The sequence below is a fragment of the Filicampus tigris genome, chromosome 5 (assembly GCF_054856515.1).
Source record: "Filicampus tigris isolate MCC_2025a chromosome 5, RoL_Ftig_1.0, whole genome shotgun sequence".
Classification (NCBI taxonomy): domain Eukaryota; kingdom Metazoa; phylum Chordata; class Actinopteri; order Syngnathiformes; family Syngnathidae; genus Filicampus; species Filicampus tigris.
Genome location: NC_141221.1, coordinates 3,081,015 through 3,094,918, shown reverse-complemented (window position 1 = coordinate 3,094,918; position 13,904 = coordinate 3,081,015). Strand labels below are relative to the sequence as shown.

Sequence of the window (13,904 nt, the reverse complement as noted above, 5' to 3'; positions counted from 1 at the left end):
AAAAATAACTTTACTGTTAAATGATACATATTTCATACTATATTAATATACTTGGCGGCGTGGTGTTCGACTGATTTGCACGTCCGCCTCACAGTGCAGAGGTTCGTGGGTTGAAATCCGGCCCCGGCCTCCCTGTGTGGAGTTTGCATGTTCTCCCCGTGCCTGCGTGGGTTTTCTCCGGGTACTCCGGTTTCCTCCCACATTCCAAAAACATGCATGCTAGGTTAATTGGACACTCTAAATTGTCCCTAGGTGTGAATGCGAATATTTGCTTGTCTCTGTGTGGCCTGCGATTGGCTGGCAACCAGTTCAGGGTGTGCCCCGCCTACTGCCCGATGACTGCTGGAATAGGCTCCAGTGGGAGTCCACCCGAAACAATTCTTTGCAATAATATGTCCCTTCACTAGTTTAAACATAGCATTCTGCTTGATATTGGGTTTGTAGAATATGAGTTAAGCAGCAAAATCCACCCATTTTTAGCCATCTCAGGGGAGCGGCCATTTTGTCACTTCTGTCGACCGAAAATTGACATCACAGTTGCTCACAGCTCAGGGAAGGACCAATCACGGCTCACCTGGTCGTTACCTGAACCCTGAGCAACTGTGATGTCATTTTCAGTCGACAGCAAGTGGCAAAATGGCCAAATGGTGGATTTTACATCTTAACTCATATTCCACAAACACAATATTAATCAGAACGCTATGTTTGGACTACTGGGCCTGTATCGAACATATTCTTGTAATAAAAAATTTTTTAAAAAAGGGTCGGCTGCCCATTTCAGCGTAGCATACAGTATAACACCGCACTTTTGTCCATTCCCTCCAAACCAGGTGACCATTTATTTTGAAGTCACCTTCAGAAGATCGCAGCACTCGATACACTGTAATGCAAAAATGTGTGGCGTCCTTCTCTTGACTCGTCCTTCACATTTTAGCGGCAGCGTCCTTTCAAATGCTATTTCGAAGGAAAATAGTCTGTCAGTGCCCTTTAACATGGTGGCCTCTTGAATCAAGCAAAACAACATAACACCTCCCAGCATCTTACAAACATGTCTAATTATCATGAATGTGTGCCCAAGTATAGACAGATGCACACGCACTCTCTAATTAAGTTTGGCACGGGCGCCCGAGGAACGAGCGGGTTGTACACGGTGACGTGACTCATCATGCCATCAAGCAGCGTGACTAAGGCCTGGTTTCATTTCTCATTTCTGAAAACAGTCAGTCGTCACCGCAGCCCGATAATTTGCCTTGATATTTAAAAACATTTGCCACAGTGAGGTAAGAAAGGTCACAACCAACCACATCAGCCCTCAGATTAGTGGCCATTTCCTCTAATTCCCGATTGCTCTACATCATTGAGCATTTGCTCAAACAATTGCAACAACGCCGTCGACTCGGAGCCTTAACCAAAGTTAACTTGTCGTGAGAAAGAGGATGTTGCTTTTGTCGTTTTTTTCGCATCACCGTAATTTAAGTACACTGTGACCAACGCACGCACGCACGCACGCACGCGCATACATAGGAAGCTCTCGAGTTCTCTCGAGCCAAATGCTCACGTTCTTTAATCCCACCTTACTCCGCTCTTCCTGCCGGCAGCAGCAAGTAAATGTATGTGCACGGTGGCTGGCGAGTGCACAACACAATGGCAAATCATAAAAGCCAATGAAAAACAGACAGAACGACCACAGTCCATAAAGTACAGTGACCTCAATCCACTGAATTTACTTCTAAAGGAGACGTCGCTCGCTATTGCTGCTTTCTGGATGAGGCAACTATCCGTCAAGCCAAGTTTAATCAGGGCTCCACATAAATTTCGATAATGTTACTTATTTTTATTTTTAGGGACATTGTGGGAAGCATCGCCTCTAATTAGAGATGATGTGACTGGAAAATTGGATGAGCGTATTTTTGTCACTCACATTACCAGAGCTGGGCATTGCGTCTATGTGACGGACCGATCCGTCTATCCGCTTATGGCGGACGGCCGTTTTGCGGATGGTCGACGAACGAGGGAAAAAAAATGTCAAATATACAGACCAAGCATAGACGGAAGGCCGTGTAATCCGTCTTTGGTCTGTAGTCCGTCTTTAATCTATTTCTGTTTTTTGCAGCGAGGCTTCGATGGCTGCGGCGAGAAACACTAGTGAGTTGTTGTTGCTCGGGGGACACATTTGAGTGAGGGACCAGGCTGTGAACTGGCTTCCATGACGCAGTGAGTCACTCTTTCTGTGCAAATTCAATGAGCGAGCGGCGCTCCGCTTATCTGACAGGAATATGGAAATGTTATTGTGTACCTTTTGATGTGCAGCTTGTCTGACTTAAGCACTTACACGCTGCTTTTATACTGTCGAGCTCTCACTTCCATTGCTTGTTCTCGATTGGTGGCCTTTGTTGTAGAATCGACCATCCAATCAGTGCGCGCTGTGTGCCGGAGCCCTCCCATCAGCGCACTGATTGGAGGCTGATTCTCCGACGAGGGCCACCAGTCACGAACAAGCATTGCAGGTGAGAGCTCCGTATAAGCAGCGTGCCGGCCCGTTGGGGTGAAAGGCTCCCAGTCAAGCCAGCGGCTTATCGCAGGCACGCAACAACATTTCCAGATTTCTGTCAGACAAGCGGAGCTCTTGTCGAAGACGTACAACTACATTTCCAGATTGTGGTACACGGTGCACACAAAAGGGGCGGGGGGGGGGGGCGTATTTTTTTAAATTTGATTTATTTATTTTTCATTAAAAATGTTTTTTTTTTTAGTTTAGAATGGAAGCCCGTTTAAAATCAGAGGCGGACCGGCCTATATGCAGATGCTATTTTTTTCCCTCTCCGGAAAAAAAAGGCAAATGATGGACGATGGAATACCCACGCTGCGGACGAATGACGAATAACGGACGCTTAATTTTCTAGTAAAATGCCCAGCTCTGCACATTACAGTAAATACAGACCATTTGGCTATAAATCAAATTGTACTGGTTCGACTAGAAGCCAGTGTGTCTTGCTGAGGTCAACCAGAAATGTGAGAAAATATCTTCTTCCTTCTTTTTGCATACATGCAACTTCCTGTTTTTAATCTACATACATTTCCCATTTGTATTTATTCCTACAAAAATTTGCGAGGAATCAGATTTTGATTTCACAATGAGCAAAAGTGGCACATCTTGATTTTGGTGCAGCACCCTTTAGTGTGTTTGGAAATTTGGCAGATTGCGCTGTGCCGTGCTAAAAACAATCCGGAGGCATAATCGCGGATGGGAGGATCTCACAGCATGTGCAAGTGGAGATCTTCTTGCATTCGCTTAGAAATGTCATTTGCACACGTCAATCACCTGCATCGACTCCAGCGAGTCCTTTTTTTTTTTTGCTCCTGCGCTGACTTTAAAGGGAATGAGAGGAGCCGCTTCCACTGACCAGTAAGCAAGTCGGCCGTGTGTCGTTTGCCTGACTTCCGTGCAGTCAGCCTGGGTTCGACTCCTACTCAGTAGCTGTGCGAATGTGAGTGTGAAAGGTTGCCTGTCTCCCTGCAGTATGTGCCCCGCGATTGACTGGTGACTGTAGCCTGACCTTTCATCCCAAGTCAGGATAGGCTCCAGCTTTTCTGCGCCCCCGAATTGAGTGCTACACAAACAGCAAGCGTCATCGTTATCAGCGCGATAGTTTAGGAGAAATCGAGTGATTCAACTGCCATTGTTGAGGTGTATCTTTAAGGTTCACATTTGTCACGTTTGATTCAAATGTAACCGTGTTGGCTTTGCTGATATGTGGCTCGTTTGGTCGTGTTTGAGCCGCGGTGCGCAGGTAGTCTGTGTCAAAGCGTTGTTTCTGTACTGTTTGTCGCCATTTGTTTTTGTGTGCGTGTCTGTGTGTGTGCGAGTGTGCTTCTGACAGTTTTGAAGCTCTTCTGTGACATTTCAGCTGGTAAGCTATGAAATAACTGCCTTATGTAAAGCACTTGGACTCAGCAGATTTGCATTTTATCACAAACACGCTACATTCAAGTTATGGATACATCAGAGGTGGGTAATAAAGTAACCCACTACATTTGCTGCATACAGTTACTCAAGTAACTTTTGGGAAGAATTGTTCTTGTCGGAGTAGTTTTAATACAACATCGTTTTTACGTTTATTCAAGTGTTTATCTGAAGAAATGGTACGTTTACTCTGTCACATTGAGCAACACTCCACTCATCACTTTTTTTCTTCCATCCATCAATGATTGCTTGCGAGATCTATTTTGTTTTTGGTTCATCAGCAAGACGAATGTAACCGCAATTGAGATTAGACTCCATTCAAAATCCTATCAGATCGTTTCTTGGGGCTGAATGTGACTCAAAATGTGTGTGATCAAACACATGTGATCAAAAGTTACTCACTACTTGAGCCTTTTTTCCACAGTACTTTCTTACGCTTACTCAAGTAATTATTTGGAGAACTACTTCTTACTTTTACTTGAGTAAGTGTACTTTTACTTGACTACAATTTTGGGCTACTCTAGCCGCCAGTGCCTTTTATACACAGCAGAAATTGGAGTGTTCAAATTTCAGAGTTACATTTTTGTCGGTTCATAGTAACACCTAAAGTGTCATTTTAACAATTTCAGAGTTAAAGGGTGTCCAGAGTAGGTGTTATTTCCCAGAGCGGAGCTCATAGTGTTTGCCCAAACATCTTTTTTTCAAGAATATGTTCCCAGCAGGCCCACTAGTTGAAACACGGCATTCTGATTCATTTTGCGTTTGTGGAATATAAATCATCAGTAAAATGCACTCGTTTTTAGCCGATTCAGAAAACAGGTCAGCCGCGATTGGTCGTTGTGAGCAGTTGTGATGTCATTTTCAGTCGAGAGAAGACAAAATGGCCGCCCACGGAGATGGCTAAAAACGAGTGCATTTTGCTGCTTAACTTATATTCCACAAACGCAAAATTAGTCCGAATGGCGCGTTTCAACTAGTGGGCCTGCTGACGAACATATTCTTGAAAAAAAATATGTTTGGGTTGACTTCCGCTCTAAGCGCCGCCTTCGTATCTGCACTCCTCCAGTTTGAGTGAGATGAGTTAGCGCCTTTTACCTCCTTCTCTATTTACATGGTAATTTAAATGAGGGTCAAAATCACTCAAATAAATGTGAATTGATCTCGGGTCAGAGTATGATACTGTATGCGATTTGTATGTAATGCCGTCATGGCTAAAACAAGGTTTTTCCTTTAGGAACTTAGCATTCAAGTTCAAAGTTGTTCTCTCATCAATTGGGAATTCTTTGGTGCTTTCCTTCATGCAATTCTAAGTTGCTCTATTTGAGGTTGTCATTTGCCTGTCCCAGCCACTCTAGTTCGTGCCTATCCACTTCAAAGTATTGCTGCTTTCTTTGAATATTTCAACAAGATGGCAGCTCATAACATGTGAAACACATTAGCTCCATCTTCTGAGACTCACCTTTGCCTTTCCAGTTGGCTTGGGAGGCGAATCCAATGTGCCCCCCATATATGCGGTTAAATTCCGCCATGAGAGCCTTGTAGGGGTTTCGGATTATGAGGATGCTGGAGTCAAAGGCTTCGATGTCCTTTTTACCATTCTCATGCGTCTTTATGCAGATGGTCCTTCCGCTCCGCCAGTGGTCTCGCTCACCTTTAAATCCTGCGACAAGATGAGAGCACACAGCAAACGCATTTCTTCCTTCAAGGCATAGAGGCAAGTGAAGATGTGGTGTGTATTGACTTCTAAAGGCAAGTCCTCTCATACCTTTATTGTAGAGTGAGGCGTCAAAATAATAGCTGCCGCTATAGAAACCAGTGGCGAGCTCTATGAGGTGGCGACACCAGGTGTTACCGGACCCGGGGAAACTGGTGAGGGCCACCAGCCGATTGCTACGAGTGGAGAGGAAGTGTCTGTCCATGCAGCGGTTGTCTGGATGCAATGGAAGACAGGCCATGTTATAATGATTTATTTTCTCGTTCAGGATTATTGTATGCTTTTGAATGACACGGTGGCCGACTCATATTATGCGACGGTGCCACAAACTACATCGACAGGCCAAAGCATTAAACATACCCCGAAAACGGGTATATCTGAAAACAAGAGTTTCATCGGAAAAGATAAGAATGCGTGAATAATAATTTGGCTGTCATTTTAGTCTCTATAGTCTTAATAAGAATAGCTGAAGTTGGTCGACGCAAATGCTAACGGAAGCCCGTTGAAAATGGTAGTCGGACAGACCTTTTTTAGGGGATTACTATTTGGTCCGGCGTGACAAAAAGGCCAATAGACGTACAGCGGCTACAACGAAAGGCGATAAACGGACTGGCAAATTTTAGTCAAATGCCAAGCACGGGATGTTACTTTTACACTTTATTGACCAATCAAAATGTTTGAAAATGGCTTGCTCTCTTTCACGATGCTAATGTTTGAACAAACTTGCCATTTTTGGGGTGTCCTGAAAAGTGGCTATTTCGGAGGTACAAGGCAGCGATTATATATAATTGACTGTCATTATACATGTACCGAAAAAACAATGTTTTTTTTTTTTTAACCCCAAAATTTGTTGAAACATCTTCGGGCAGTAGGCGGGGGACACCCTGAATTGGTTGCCAGCCAATCGCAGGGCATATATTTATATATGTGGTTTTTTTTTCAATACATTTATAATGACTGTCAATCATATGGGTATTTTTTTCTGTTCACTCAGCCCGGTCCCTATCCACCACAAATAGCGGTTGTCCACTGTATTGTTGAATAAATATCCTTCAAATTCCAAACCGAGCATTTGTATCTTTGAAAGGCAACGCACAAGTATAATTCACTAGCGTCGGGTGTAATCCTAATGGCTCCAAAATTATCACTGTTCAGGAGACTCGGAAAAACTGCATTTTTGTACAAGCTTTAACATTGCATAATGAAAGACGGCAAGCCATTTTCAACACTTTTGATGGGTCATGAATTTGTTGAAATAACATCATGTGGATTGATCGAGACAAAATAAGAACTCCACCATATTGTGACATAGGAGGTTTCGGCCCGACACCAGCGATAATTAACAAGCACAAATAAAGTCGATGTAGCACAGCCTGGCTCGCACATTTCAAAACATGCATATTTGAAGACTCTAAATTGCCTATATGTGTGAACGTCAGTGCGAATGGTCGTTTAAATGACCGGTGACCAGTATAGCAACCTCTCGCCCTACATCAGTTGAGATAGGTTACATCACACCCGCGACCTGAATGAGAAGTGAAGTAGAAAATCAATTGATGGAGAAACACTTATTTTCCATCTGGCTCATCAGCCGAAGAAAAAGATTTTTGCAAATGACACAACGCTGGAATGTTGTGAGAATCTTTTCAAGTGATTTGCGAAAGAGGAAGTGAAGTCCTCCAGAGAAAAGGTCAACAGGCGCATGTTTTGTGTTGTCGTGGTGGGCGGCTTGAAAGCTTCTTCTTTCATCAAAGTCAGTGGAAAAATTCTAAAATTGATAGACGAGATGGATTCCGCTCGCAAAACATTCTCTTCAAGTTCTTCTCACGCCGCCGCTTGATTGCAGTGTGTGTGCGTGTTTTCCTTTTTCCAGGCCGCTTATTTTTGCCGAGCCAAGCCACTGCTGTCTTTTGCCCTGAGGAAACATCGCCCACAACGGCGCATACAGGCTGACACTTGAGGCCAAACTGCAATGTTGGAATAACACGAAACGAATCTCCTGCACATTTAGTTATGAAAACATAACAAACTAGACACTCGGAAGAGTACAGACCTCCACCAGGGCAGAACAATCCTAATTAGGATCAATGCCAATTTATACACCCACCTCCTACATGTGCCTGAATCTTATCATTAGGATTCATGCATTATTCAGTGAACAATGAAGGATCCTATCTGCATCCAGAAAATGTGCACTTCCTTGGCACAAAGTTTGGGGAAATGTATTAAGTCGTTTTCGTGTGCCGTACAGCAACAGACATTTTTTTTTTTTTTTTTTTTTTAAATATCCACTCGCCATTTTCTTCTACATGAAGGTGCATGCATTAAATAGAGTGGTGCACTCAGCAGTTTGACTTGCTCCCACTTAATGCACCTCTGCGCCCTTGCTTGTCTGTTATTTAGTGAAAACACAGGAAGCGACTGTCGCACTTTCCGCTCGCACCAAGGCGTTGCCAATTCGAGCCACCCTTACAACGTTTCTTTACCTTGAACCTGCGTCTGGTACACCACAAAGTACTCGTCATTCCCGCAGCTCTCTAACTCCTCGCCGGGGCAGCGGTGGAGACACATGGCCTCGTCCTCGGGCTCATGAAGGGAGAAGAGGGAGGTCGGGAAGCCGCAGTGGCATCGATCCCCGGCCAGGACGGCAAGCGATTTCTCCTGAAATACAGCGGCCATTAAACACCGCGGGCGGGCTGTCATCATGGCACGACGGGAACCGCCTCACCTTCTCCGTGCACGTGTCGACGCATTTGTCCACGGACATGTTTTGGATGGAAACTCTGAAAGGGAGAGCCAACGTGATATTGTCTGGCCGGTGGAAACACCCCTTGAAAATGGCGGTGCCGTCTGAAAAAGTGCAAAAGAGCAGAATGTTGCTTACCGGCAGGAAGAAAACAATGCATCCTACAGTTTTACGCTTCCCGAGCGCAGCCTCCGCTTGTGACCTCCGTCCACTGACCCCCGATGAAGAGCCCCCCGCTGGGATCTCGCCTCCCGTCTATTGAGGCCCTGACCTGCTTTCCTCCATTACTTCTCCCATTTTCACAGTGTGTTGATGACCTTTAACCCCGCAACCTCATTCTGATCTAACGGTTGGACCCGACAACAGCAGAGCAGAGCTGCTTCTGTTTTCACTGTAAATTTCATGGAATTTGCTCCTTCACTCACTTTCAACGACTGCAAAATGTCCTGATCTACCACTACCACTGGCGCCCCCCCCCCACCCCCCAAAAAAAAGAGGAGGGGAGGGGTGTGAAAAAGCGGAAGGGAGAAAATGAAATGTTTTGCTGACATGCAGTCTGTTCACGTTGAAGCAGACTTGTCAACAATAATATTCAAGGAAGACGCGTTGATGGTGGTTTTTTTCAACATTGATTATGCAGGCGCCACTGCAGCATAAAATAGAATGTCTTTGTATGTGTCCTATAAGGCTTTAAATAGTATTTTTTAGCTCTAGTCATGTGAGTCGGTCTAATGTTTTATTAATCTTTAACCTTTTTATCTCACTGAAGCTACATTTTTAATGTCATGTCCATGCTTCTGCTTTTCCCCCCTATAGTATTTTTCTCACTGTCACCCATCTTTGTCCTTACGCATTTGAAATCCAACTGAAATGGATTTTTCGTGCACTGTTGCCTTGAGCACATGTGCGCTATGCAAAAATGTCACATAAACACAATCTTCAGGAATGAATGATAGTCCAATAATGCAAATGGTGTACACGGATGAGGACGCCTTGTGCCGCCGCCTCCAAAACAAAACCAAGGAAGTCGAAGAATAACTATGTTGCACGTTCCCGAAGGAAGGAAGACAACTTATCAACTTTTACTGAGCAAATACTAAAATCGCGTTTGTGCAATGGCTTTGCTAAGCAGCTACCTCAACACATTATTGTTTCCTCTTTGATTTTTTTTTTTTTTTCTTCCACTGTGGCCCACATGACCGAGAAGGGTCAGAGGTGACAACATGTGGTGCTGATTAAGCAAAAGCAAAAAGCAGAAATGAGAATAATAAACAAACAGCTTTCTACGTGTAAGCAAAATAGTAATAATCACCGCTTTGGCCAAATTCATTGTATGTAAACATGAGGCCCCGCACTGTATTACGTCATGTCTTCTAATATTCTCCGCCGCAATTCGAAGGAATGTCCAACAAAGCAACCGCTGCAGACACAGCCCACAGTCTGAAACAAGAAACAAGATTCCATCCCTATTTCCGATAATCAGCCTTTACTGCCATCGCCTCGGTTGTAAAACAGCAGGCAGCGAGTGTTTAGGATGCAGACCACGGCGTGATGGGGGAGGCAGGTTGCACATCTCTCCCAGGGAAGAAGTAAACACGACAGGGCAGCCGGCTCCCAAATGTGACATTAGCATCCAATAAAACAAATATTTCCCCTTAAAAGTGGCCATGGTGTTACATTTCTGGACCCAAATTACATCTCGGTGGTCACTGTGAATTATTGTTAGGTCTTTCTTGGGGCATGGTCAATTTCTTTCAGTTGCTTAGTTGGGTAAAATTGTGGGAAATCAATGTTAATCTGGTTTCTTATGGACGGATTTTTATTGCTCCCTTCCGTTGCTCGGGCGGAGCAGGCCAGACAGATGCATCGTGCTGGATAATAATGAAGAAAGCCGTTAAAATAATGGTTCTCCTCTCAAAGATGCCATCCCTCCCTTGATCGTTGATAGCCCTGCGAGTCTATCTAGACCGGCATGTGGTCCCAATGAAGTCAAGGGGATTTTCTCACGGCGCCGCGCCGACTCCTGGCTCAGCTCCAGCCTGTAGATGGACAGCCGGTTGGCTCCTCCGCACATGTTGCTCTTTTCGCCTTTACACTCCATGTTGCATTCAGTCTCCGAAGCGTTGGCCGTCTGAATCCTGTGACCGCAGTAGCATTCTGCTCCAAACTCCAAACCCGCGTACATGTAACCTCTGCGCGCAGACAAGGAAGAAGGATTACCATCATTAGCGAATGCGAAGAGGCGAGCGTTAATGACCTGAGCATTCATTACGCCTTAATCCTTCCCCCGGTTAATGTGGATTCATATTGAGAGCAACCGTAGTCAATGCGAGCATGTCAATGATGCGCGGAGGGTGGTGACGTACACACAAGACGCTACTTTGGAACAAGGTCTACCTCTCTTGTGCCGACTCAAGACGAACGCCGTTATACATGCTAAGAGGTTTAGAGGCACGGCCAATTATAAATGATTGCAGTAGTCTTTAGGAGGCTTTGCCCCTGCGGCCCTCCCTCCGTTGACTTGACTCCCGAGAGGCCTTTCGGATGCAATTAGAAACCCTTCACACGGGACGGCCCCCACGCCCTCCGGCCCTGCCAATCAAAGCCAAACCTCCGTACGCCATTATACGCCGCTGCTTCTCATTTGTTTGTCTTCTTTTATTAAACCGCGCCGTGGAAATAGCGGGTGGGAGCCGGCCGGCCGCAGAAAGCCAGCGCGAGGAGGGAGCATCTGAAGACGAGCGGCTCGCCGCACCTATTCTGCACTCGGCGAATCAGTGATGGGTGTAATTCAGTGCATTCGATAGAGCCGTCCCCCCGCTATTCCTCGGGGAGGAAAAGAGGCGAGAGAAAGAGTGGAGCGGAAAAGAAGACAGGAAGTGAGCGGAGGAATAGGGGGAGAGGAGCAGAGCTCAAAGGGAAACAATGAGCACTGATTAAAATGATTGGAATGACTGGAAGGAAAAGGCAGAGCTCTCCTAATAGTGGACGTTTATGCAGATTGGGAAAGCCAAATGTCGCATCCACTCGGGCACGGAGGTGAATTCACGACTTGGCCGCGGAGAGTAACACAATGTAGCAAAAACAAATGCGGCACACAGGTCAGCGTCGAAATGTTTTTTTTACTCTTCCGCAATGACTGACAAATCTTGGCTGCGGGTATTTTTCCAGTTCAGAGGGAAGTGTTAAGTTCCAGCCCGCAGTCGGTCCGACTAAATCATCACAAAGGTGACGGAGGGCGAGGTTCGCGCCCGGCTAGTCAATTTCATCGACACCAAAAGTCAGAAAAACATTTCCTCACGGAGCTTTGCGCACACTCACTCTCAGGCGTCTCATAAACAAAAAGCCTTTCCGCCAACAGGCACACAAACACAAGTATGAGAGTGAAGGTTTGAGAGCAGGTGCTTAACTATATATATGCTCGCAGGCCATTTCATTAGGTACGGCTGCACAGCCTTTTCCGATGGAGAAATGCACGACTCTAATCCGAGAGGCCTCGTGAATCTACAGTAATAATAATAATAAGAATGCCAATAATACGGCTCTAGTTCTGAAGATTGCACGAGCGCACCCAGGGGGCGGAGCCAGAACGTGGCTAGTGGGTGGGCCTGCCCGAATATTTCTCTCACCGAGCACAATTCTCCTGTCCCGACACATTGTATATTCAAATAAAATGGCAAATTCAATAGGAAGTTCAGGTCTTCCTGAGACAACCATAATTATGTCAGTCTTAATATTCAATCAAAAAAAAAAAAAAAAACCACATTCAAAAATAATGTGATAATAATTTACTAAAAATGTAAAAGTATATATTTTTCCACACTTGGGTGGGCAGTCTGTCAATCCGGCCCACCCACGGCTCCGCCCCTGAGCGTAGCAAATGTTTTCTATTATACTGCATGATGACTTGCTGCACAGTGAAGGAGACAGAAGACGTACTTTACAGTAGTGTCCTCAGACACGTGGGCATCTTTTTCAGTGGGTGGTGTTTACAAGCATATATCCCAGCGCCTCTAAGGAGGGAGAGCCTTTTAATCAGCCTCTCTGAATTTACATCAGCTCATCCGGACAATGCATTTTCATTTATGTCTCCGCCTGACAAGACGCTCAGGAAGGAGCAATGGATGTTGATGGTGTTGTTTTTCTCCATGTTGTTTTTCATACCTTTCGGCACAGTTGTCCTGGCAACGGAATACGGTCATTTTTTTGTAATCAAAAAATGAAACTCCTTTTAGGGCCCTCTTTTGTGTCGAATCAACGTAGCAGCCGATGTACTTTGCTGTGGACAATGAAAAAGAAAAAGGAGAAACGAGTTAGCTAAATGCGCAGTAAGACAGACACTTTCAATGAATGCACGGACCCAGGCACTATATACAGTAAATTGCACATGGTATTCCTGCCGTCAAAATTGACGGCCGGCTATGCGGAACAGACCCTTTTGTTTGACTTCAAGTGTGTGTGTAGTGAGTGAGCAAGAGAGGAGTTCAAACTGGGGCAGAAGCTTTATTTATTTATAAAGACACACACCCCCTTCTAGTGGCCAGCAACCGTAGTGGCTCATCTGTGCATTTGGGGATTGTGTGTGTGTGTGTGCGGTGGGGGATCGAGCTTCATTGAACCTCTGGCTTCTTCTTCTTCAACCTGCAGCAAACCAACAGAGCTCAGCTGAACTTTCAGCAAACAATCCTTTTGCCATCTGTGCTGTGCCATTACCCCCACTTCGCCGCCGCTAATAGCCAAATGGCCCAGCATTGTCTTGGTCCCTGCATTACTTTAATTGTTGTGGCTTTAAGCTCCCGTATTTAAGCCGCACGCAGTGCCAACGGCCTATAATCTTCCGAGTGACTACTGTTCAGATGGGGGGAAAAAAATGAAATACAGCACATGCAGATTATAGGGTAGAGACCGTTGTTAACCAAATACAGTGGTACGTCTACTTACGAACGTCTCTTCATACGAAATTTTCAAGTTACGAAACAACCTCAACAGGAAAATATTGCCTCTTGTTACGAAAGAAATTTCAGGATGCGAAAGGTAAAAAATACAGTATGGGCTGCTAGTCGCAGCTCCGGAGGTTCCTGAACGCAACATACTCATAGCTGCTCTGCTATTGGCTAGCCTAGCATCTTCCTGGCATCCCATTGGCTAAGAGGGACGGGGAAATGAGGAAAAGAATAAAAGGAGAAAATTATTATTTTTTGTCCATTCTAACAAAGTAAGAGATAATAAAAAAGTATGGAAAAGGGATGCGTTTGGTTGATCCCGCCAAAGAATATGACCGTCGCCACGTTATTAAATCAGTTTGTTTGCAAAACGCCGGGCAAAAACCACTCCTGAGAGAAAACATGAACCAAAGAGGGCAAAAAGCGACGAGGACAGCAATTTTTACTTCATTAATTAATTAATTTTATTCTTTACTCTATTCTTTGTTTTTTTTTTTTACATTATGCACAGCTCTCATGTATTGTGCAATAATCTAA

General features: G+C 45.0%; 2 protein-coding genes across 7 annotated transcripts in view; one reads left to right on the top strand and one right to left on the bottom strand.

The window, feature by feature from the left end:
* cmklr1 (chemokine-like receptor 1) overlaps positions 1 to 13,904 on the top strand; it is a 92,288-nt gene that overhangs the window by 22,889 nt on the left and 55,495 nt on the right. For 2 of the 6 annotated variants that reach the window (XR_015086827.1, XR_015086828.1), the window contains exon 2: positions 2,114 to 2,214. The exons of 2 other annotated variants lie outside the window; for them this stretch is intronic. The gene's annotated coding sequence lies outside the window, so the exon portion shown is untranslated. Of the gene's footprint in view, positions 1 to 2,113; positions 2,215 to 5,581; positions 5,681 to 13,904 lie in introns of those variants that run through there. 2 more of the 6 variants (XR_015086829.1, XR_015086830.1) reach the window with 2 other exon arrangements.
* wscd2 (WSC domain sialate O sulfotransferase 2) overlaps positions 1 to 13,904 on the bottom strand; it is a 52,934-nt gene that overhangs the window by 4,649 nt on the left and 34,381 nt on the right. Inside the window, exons 3-8 of the mRNA XM_086030879.1 lie at positions 12,589 to 12,703; positions 10,432 to 10,616; positions 8,407 to 8,528; positions 8,165 to 8,339; positions 5,730 to 5,894; positions 5,424 to 5,624 (exon numbers count right to left, since the gene is read on the bottom strand). Coding sequence (XP_085887005.1) covers positions 5,424 to 5,624; positions 5,730 to 5,894; positions 8,165 to 8,339; positions 8,407 to 8,528; positions 10,432 to 10,616; positions 12,589 to 12,703 — 963 coding nt within the window. The remainder of the gene's footprint in view (positions 1 to 5,423; positions 5,625 to 5,729; positions 5,895 to 8,164; positions 8,340 to 8,406; positions 8,529 to 10,431; positions 10,617 to 12,588; positions 12,704 to 13,904) is intronic.